Source organism: Prosopis cineraria, unplaced genomic scaffold (genome assembly GCF_029017545.1).
Source record: "Prosopis cineraria cultivar Desert tree isolate PC_DT_omini unplaced genomic scaffold, ASM2901754v1 PC11, whole genome shotgun sequence".
NCBI lineage: Eukaryota > Viridiplantae > Streptophyta > Magnoliopsida > Fabales > Fabaceae > Prosopis > Prosopis cineraria.
In genome coordinates this window covers 4,972,195-4,980,692 of record NW_026555342.1, presented here as the reverse complement: position 1 = coordinate 4,980,692, position 8,498 = coordinate 4,972,195, and the positions used below count along the sequence as shown (strand labels likewise).

At 33.1% G+C, this 8,498-nt stretch overlaps 1 protein-coding gene across 1 annotated transcript; it reads right to left on the bottom strand.

Moving 5' to 3' along the window:
• Positions 1-1,862: 1,862 nt before the first annotated feature.
• LOC129284914 (protein NRT1/ PTR FAMILY 4.3-like) lies at positions 1,863-6,499 on the bottom strand. The gene is made up of 5 exons (XM_054920428.1): positions 6,282-6,499; positions 5,417-5,634; positions 4,564-5,004; positions 3,386-3,513; positions 1,863-2,984 (listed from the first exon to the last, which is right to left on the bottom strand). The coding sequence occupies exons 1-5, from the start codon at positions 6,391-6,393 to the stop codon at positions 2,105-2,107; spliced, it is 1,779 nt and encodes a 592-aa protein (XP_054776403.1). The 5' UTR covers positions 6,394-6,499; the 3' UTR covers positions 1,863-2,104.
• Between the last annotated feature and the right edge of the window lie 1,999 nt (positions 6,500-8,498).

Genomic DNA, 8,498 nt, shown 5'->3' with positions numbered 1-8,498 from the left:
GATACATGGCAATGTCGAGATCGAAAGCCGAAATCGAAACCCTCCTGTTTGGGCCTGAACAAGAACATGGGCCAATCTTGATGGGCCTTATTATTCTGCTATTTTTCGCTCATGGGCTTATTATTCATTTCATAGCCCATTTACTTTTCCCGAGAGTTTTGTCGGGACAAAATATATCTGTTGTGGAATGGAAAAGAATTTACCATAAAATAAAGAAATAAATGAGATTGTAAATAAAAAGTAACGAAAATAAGTGAATTAAACAGTACATTAAACGGTTGTAACCATTTAAATTCTCCTTAAATGTGAAACTTAAAAATTTTCATTAAATTTAAATGCTAAGAAAGTAGTTTTACATAATAAAAAGATGTAAGAGTTTTATACAATTTAATCTAAAAAATATTTTCATTTTTTTAATTTACCAACCAGTTCTATTCATTTGAATTTAAACAAATCAAACCACATGGATGTAAAATTCTTTAAATGACAAATTTATTTATTCACTGATTAAAGTTTATGCAAATAACAAAATTTTTGTCACTTAAATAAGTGGTTGCAACCCTTATATATGTAGTAATTCAATTATTTTTAGTTACAGTACCTTGAAAAAATAATCTCTGTTGTTGATGGAATTTACTTATTGTGCTTGCAATATATATATATATATATATATATATTCACAAAGCTTTAAAGGTAACAAATGTCAACCCATATGAATAACGGTCATCGGCATATTTGTAGAATTCAACTATAAAAAATAGTGGTGGCTATGATCATCTAAAAGACCAAATGAAGGTGGCTCAATGCTATGGCAAGTTGTTGTTTTGGCAGGGAAGGAGTATGTGTTAATCTTTTAGGCAACATGGTGATGAACAATTCAAAATTGAAAGGATTTTTTGTGGGAACACCAAAACATGTTGGAGACATGTCTCTTGTCTCCTTACACAAAAGCTGCATCATTATTTTCAAATAGAACAAAAGGCAGAACAAAAAGCAACTTTGATCATCTCACAACTTAATTCAATTCTCATCTCTCCTCCTCCTTCTTTCTTTAATTTATTAGGCTGGATTTGGCATAATTAACTTCAAGAAAATTACTTTTTTAAAATAATACCAGACGATTAAGGTGTGTATATAATAAGACTATATTATCATTACTTAATTGTACTTGTTTATTTTTACTTTTTTTATGTAAAGGCATGAAATTGTTCGGAGTCTACGGAATTATTTTTCTATTCTATTCAATCCCATATCAAAGGGCCATTCTTATTCCATATCTCTAAACCATGCAATTTCTCGTATTATATTCCCCGTAAGCACACTGATCATTATGTTTCTCATCTACATGTTCTAGCATCATGACATCATGCTAATTATTGGACCCAAATTCGAAAGATAATTCATATGATTACATTTTAGTGAAGTCAAAATATATCAATGATAATTATACAGTGCTAATCTGGGAGAATGGGGGTTTTATTTTTTGGTTGTATTATTCTCTCTCTTCATTACATAAATCCATTTTCTGATATAGTGATGTTTAATGTATTTCTATCATCACTATTTATTTATCTGATTTTATTATTTTTAGTAAGAGCACAACTACAAGGTAACTTTCATCCACATACATCTGTTTTTTTTCAATTATTAACGTGTACGAAACATCTATTGTGAATAAAGTGTAATAAAAGAGCAAGAGTTTTTTTTTTTAAAGCAAGAGTTTTTTTTTTTTTTTTAAAAAAGAGCTTTATACCTTTCGTTACATGACATTCATATTTATTTTAAATTTTACACACACGAAACATAATAAGCTTTTTTGCCATTAAATTTTCTAGATTAATGTGAAGGATAGAGGAAGCAACTGGCAAAATAAAAAAGGACTTTATTGTTGAAGAAAAAAGAAGACTTTGTTTTTAGCCTACAATAACAAGAACCTTAATTGATTGATATATATATATATATATATATATTTATTATACATAGAGACTTACCATTCTTTACAGAAACTATATCAGATATAAAGGCCATCGTAACTGCCTATGCTTTGATCTACTTGTACAATTAATAATATAAAGATCCAAGATAATGTTCATAAATTAATGCGCTAAGGAATGTTTTCATCTCCAAAGTTCTTGGAGCTATGGTCCTTCCCTTTGGCATCATGATCACCAGAATTCTCTATACTTGAGAGAGAAGGATTATAATTAAACCATTTGCACCAAAACAGATAGTTGAGGAAATTAAGGAAGCTGAGAACAGCAAGCAGCCAATAGAACGAGTCAAGCCTGTCCTTGTTAAGGTTGTTATCTCGGAGCCAACCGCCATTGGAGGTGACCTTGTTCACCAGAGAGACCAACACAGAGCTCAAATAAAACCCAAATGAATAAGAACAGTAAGTGATTGCTGTCAAGAATGCTTGCATCCCTTTAAGTGATTGCTTGTAGAAGAACTCAATCAACCCTACCGCTGTGAACATTTCTGATATTCCAAAAATCAAGAACTGTGGGGTGATCCAAAAAATGGACAAGGTCTTGTTTTCAGTTAGGGCTGAATCTCTTCTTTTCTTCTCCATTAGGGCAGCTGAGACCATGGAGAATGTGGCCAAGAAGAGGCCTAATCCGATGCGTTGAAGGGGCGAGAGGCCGGATTCGTGGCGGGTGAATCGCCGGGCGAAGGGGACGAAGAAGGAGTCGTAGAGAGGGACGAGGATGACAAGGATGATGTAGGGGATAGACTGGAGGGAAGCAGGAGGGATGTGGAAGGAAGGAGTAAGGTGGGTGTCCATGGAACTGCCTTGTTGGACTGAGAAAGTTTGAAGCTGAGCAAGGATGGTGTTGAAGATAATGGTGCAAGCAAATATGGGAAGAACTGAAAGTAGGGTTTTTACTTGCTGCACTTGTTCAATTGTGCATAATCTCCAAGGGCTCTCCTTTGTGTTATTGTCACTCCCATCTTGGACCTTGATACAGGCCTTGTCAAGGAATCTGAAAAATCAGTAAGAGAATATCAATTCACTGTACAAAATAGTACTCTTACTTAGTATAGATACACATTATTCAGGTAATCTTTTTACTGTATTATCTCAAATTGTATTTTAGAGTTAAGAGCTTTTGGCAGTCATGTATTTGAAGGGTTCACTACTACAAAAATGGAATTTTAACAAGAAATGCTACCAAAGCTTCTTTTTTTTTTTTGGTGATAGTGATTCTCATAAAATTAAGCTAAAGAAAATCCATCACGTACAAGCATATCCTGTCAAGGTTACAATATATTAACCAAGTTGTCCATAGTACAGTGTGTGTGCGTGTGAGAGAGAGAGAGAGAGAGAGAGAGAGAGTTAAAACAAGAAGTTGATGAGAAATAAAAAGTGAAAAGTAGAACGTACCTGAACTTATTGGTATGAAGGGAAGCAGAGGAGGAGGAATTATGAGTGGATAGGCCATGGCCTCCATGAAGCATTTGTGGGTTAGAAGGACAGATCTGCTTTCTCTTCAGAATTGCAGCCACAAAGACCTGATCCATAAGACCGATACACATTGATGAAGGCAACAAAATAAAACTTGATCGATAATATTGTTGACATTATTGTTATTATTATAAAGAGCCTCTAGGTATATATATAGGAGTCAACAACATCATGCTTAATTAAAGACATTATGAGGTTGACGCTTTCCTAGTACATGAATGATCAGCAGACAGGCTCCACTACTACTTTTACTTGGGACGACAACTCACGTGTTTTAGTTTTCAAATCCACTCTTCAACAAACTGTACATGTGTAGGCTCGTAGAATCTAATCTATAATGCCATAAAGATGTGGTCAGAATTGAAAAATTGCGATCTTTTGATTCCTTTATCTTTAAGGACCCACAAGAAAACACTGTATGGCCCTCTATCTGTTCAGACCTCTCAGAATGTAGCTTGCCTCACTTCGTCAACTCTTCAAGGCTGTGTTTGGTATCAATATAAAATGAGATGCGACACAAATTTTACAAAATATTTATTAAATTTGTATTATTATTATTATTATTATTATTATTATTATTTAATACTATTTTTGTTCATTTTTTCTCACAAAAACATAAAGTTGACTTTCTAATAAATTTTTTATATGAAATAATTTGCGTACTAACTGACGCCCCATCGGGTCAAACCGTGACAACACATATTTGTTTTGACAACTTCGATATTTTTATTCAAAATATCTAGTCTCTTTTAGAACGTTAACAAATTATGGTGATATTATTTCAGATAGCATCTCTTAAACTACTTAAAGGGATCGTCCATAACTTTATTGTTTTTAACTCATTAACCTTAACAAAATTTAAAAAGAGAGAATAATATATGCATGTAAAAGATTTGCATTTTTAAGTCTCTCTCTTTCTCTCTCTGTTTTTTTTAATCTCTCCAAACTTATTCATGGCGTAGAACAACTCGAAGAACATTGTGTCTGTGAGAGACATATACTTAAGAATGATGACATGATATTTTAGAGATACAAACTAAAATGAACATCTGTTAAGAAGAAAAGAAATATATAGTGAAAGAGATAAAGAAACATACTTGAGCAATGGGAGTGAAGATGCTGCCTTGAGGAGGCTTGTTTCTGTAATAAAGAGTACCAGAGATCAAGCAAATCAAACCCATGGCCATGGCGGCAGCAGAGACTCCGAACCCGACATCCATACCCGAGTGGGTTTGGACCCAAACAAGGACAGTTAGGGCAACAAGTTCACCCATGGAGAAAGCAAAATATGCGAAGTTGAAGTACGTAGAGAGCTTCTTTAGTTGCTGAGGGTTCTCTTGATTGAACTGGTCACCTCCATGGGCTATCATGTTAGGCTTCACACAACCACTCCCTAATGCCACTAAGTATATTGCTAAGAAGAAAATAAAAGCCTTGAAGCCTTTGGCTTCTACGCACTCTTGTCCTTCTTCTAGCATATTGCATGAAGGTGGCTTCAGTTGTGGAAGATGAGCTTGCACTGACAGTAGTATGAAACCCTGCAATTATCAAGTAATGACAAAAACAAAACCATGAGATACAATACTATTCCATAAAAAAAGTCATGAAAAATGTCTATGCACTTTAATTACTGGAGGACACTTGAAAAGAGGTGGATATATAATTAACCTGTGAAATTAAACACTTAGCGGTTAACATTTTCACGAGGTTTAAACAACATCATAAAGCAATAGACTTTTTAAACTGTCTATATAAAAACCTGTTTTATACCGGTTCCAATTTCACTAGATTTAAAAAACTTTTTTTGTACTAGTGCTACTTAGCTTGTAAATCGGAGGTTGCTAGAGAGAGACAAAAGGTGGATGGAAAAGAAAGAAGAGGTGGGATGCATGTGTATATTATGAATAGAATATATGAAAAATCATGGGAAGAGAGAGAAGGGGGGCATACAGAAAGTTCGAGAAAGCCAAAGATGAGGATGGTCCAGAAACTCCCAAGATAAGAATCAGAAAGGTAGCCACCGAGGAGGGCCAAGAGGAAGATGGTGCCAACAAAATTGGTCACTATATTTGCCGACTTTGCCAATGAGAAGTGCATCTCATTTATCACGTATGTTATCAGATTGTTCCCCACTGCTGCTATTCCCATTATCTCAAATGCCTGAACCCCTGTCACACACGCATTCATATATTATTCTCAATATATAATACATAGCTAGTCAACACTAATATATGATTATAAATAAACATCAAACCATGTATTGCTTAAACAAATATTATATATATATAGCACGTGAGAGAGAGAGAGAGAGAGAGAGAGCTAGCTAATTGCAGAAGTATGATTTGGCAGAGGTACTATTGATCTTAATTCTGACTACAACCCAGAAGCATACAGCTGGCTTGCAGCTAGTTTTTACCTTTTTTGAAAAGTTTTCAACGGAAATTAAATTGGCAAATATTCAAATGATGATATATATGCACGCCACGAACAAAAGCAGCATGAAGAAGTTGGGTAGTCCTTACTAATTAAAGGAATTAATCAAGAAACAAATAATTAAACACACAAGAGCTTTGACCAAATACAGCCTTTGTTTACAAAGAAACTGTACAGAGAGAGAGCTGATGAACAAGAGCCATAAAAGAGAAAATTGTAATATATATTTCATCAGTCTGGAGCTCAGAACACCATACCAAACTGATGAGCAAGCTGACTGAGTTGAGTTTGATATGTAAGGTTCTATGAATTCATACTCATGCTAATCAGTACTTTAAACAGTTAATCAATCTGTAAATATATCAGAGAGGGAGAGAGGTACCAAGAACAAAAGCTGCAGCTCTCATTCCACCATGCTTCTGAGGGTTGGATGGTCTTCCTCTCCAATCAACAGTAATATCTTCTCTCTTTGGATACTCTTTTCTTCCCTCCATTCTCTTTTCTCTTAATGAGAAGAAAGAGACTGATCACACAAGTGAGACTACGGTAATGAAGAAGCTCGTTGTCTTACTCTAGCGCTGATTTCTGAGGGAAAGATGAGGTTTGATTCTGAATTTATAGTGCCAAGCCAAGAGCTCTCCTCTCAGTTTCTAACAGAGATAATAATAATAATAATAATAATAATAATAATAAACAGAAAGAAAGAAAAAAAGCGAGAGAAAGAGAGAGCCCCCACAAGAGAAAATCCAAGACCCCCCAGCACTTAATAATTATTCCCACGTGTATGACACTCCACCAGAGAAAATGTACATTTTCGAACATTTTCCATATACTTCTGTGAAAAGGCCCTTTTGTTTAGGTTTGGCTGCATTTTGTAAGATTGAATTTCCTTCAGCTTACGCTTTGGTGGTCCACACTCTTGACTAGTGTTATCAAAGTTTCCATCTTCAAAAATACAAATAATTCAAGCAAATAGTATATCTGTATATATAAAAATTTCTCCAAATAATTTTTTAAATATTTTCAGACATGCATTTTTTTTAATAATTGATTGGTATGTTTTATAAATTTCCCCTCCATCAGAGAATAATTACTACTATTGTTTATGTCCTACTACAGAAAAGTAAGTTTCATCTTATTAACATGCAGGAAATTTTTTCCAAAGAAGCTGATTAATTATGTGCAACAATTTACGTTGTACCGTACATTAAGGGTAAAGCCAAAGAAGAATTCATTTCAAACAATATGACAATCAACGTAAGGATAAATTATATCTCACCATGTCATCGAACGCATATGAACTAAAAATAAAGGAAGCATTTTTAAATAGCAAATCAATTAAAATATTAATTTTGTTTTTTCATCTTGAATTAGATACTTTAATATGTGTGATCATAATATGCTTACGACATTAACTAATTATCTTGTAATTAATGAGATATAAAATTTTCACAGCGTTCAACAAGTCCAACACCCATTATGGCCCAAAAAAAAAAAACAAGTACTATACCCATTGACTAATTTCATAAAGTAATTTGATAGAAGGAAAATCGCATTCAAAGACCTTTCAAGATTATTATTTACATATAAGAACCAACAATAAATTGCTATTCGGGAGGAAAAAACAAGCCTCTATTATCATTTTAACAATAAATAATTTTGTATTGGTCTTTATGTGTGAATAATTTTTTTAAGAGGTCCTGAAATATGATTCTCCTTTTGATAAATTTTGAATAGATGTATTCATTGTAAATATATATTTTCATGGAAATATGATACCAATCAATATAGTAATTACTTTTCATTGCCATATATGATTTGGTCTTAGAAAGTTATGAGAAAAAGATTCACTAAAATTAATCGCCACTGATTATGAGTGCATGAAATAAAATAGTCGATCATTTTTTTGGCCAGGCAATTCGACCATTGTTAAGATATTTAAATAATTTGGCCAAAAAAAGATATTTATAGCAATCACATATAATAAATATGTCGTCTCTGGCCAAATAAATATATAAAGATCTCCTTTGGCATGTTAAAGATCAAAATTATTTTTCCCGCAATATGTTTTCTGATTATCTTTAAGCTTATTGCCAACAAGAATAGCCATTATAATTAATTATAGTTATAATTATAATTAATCAAGAATAACATAAAAGGTTGTCATGTTTCTTAGACTTTAATATATTATAAATGAATTTTTAAATATCCCAAAAATGTAACCCTGACTTGAACACTTAGAATCTTGTTGTGAGCCCCAACTACTGTAAGAAAAACCAAATCAAATCACAAAAGATTGATCGAGTCACAAAACATATAGGCCTTAAAACGAATGAAAAGAAAACCAGTATTGATTATTGAATAATAGAAGTCCTTTGTGTATTCTTTTATATTTTCATCATCCATTGTTTTGCGTAATTTTTCCCCACAAAGGATTGCAAGTTTTTGAAAAAAATATTAAAATTGAAATTAAAACCTACGTATGAAACTGTGGGTGTGTTGAGTGATATGAAAAAAAAAAAGACAAATTTGCTATTATTCTATGTGAGATTTAAATTAATATGCCACTCTCTCTTCGCTTGTCTACAAGCACATGCCG

Coding starts and splice junctions, on each gene's coding strand:
- LOC129284914 (XM_054920428.1), bottom strand. CDS start 6,393: ATGGAGGGAAGAAAAGAGTATCCAAAGAGAGAAGATATTACTGTTGAT. Junction 5,635..6,281: donor AGCTGCAGCTTTTGTTCTTG/GTACCTCTCTCC, acceptor CGTGTGTGACAG/GGGTTCAGGCATTTGAGATA. Junction 3,514..4,563: donor TCTTCACTCCCATTGCTCAA/GTATGTTTCTTT, acceptor CTTATGGATCAG/GTCTTTGTGGCTGCAATTCT.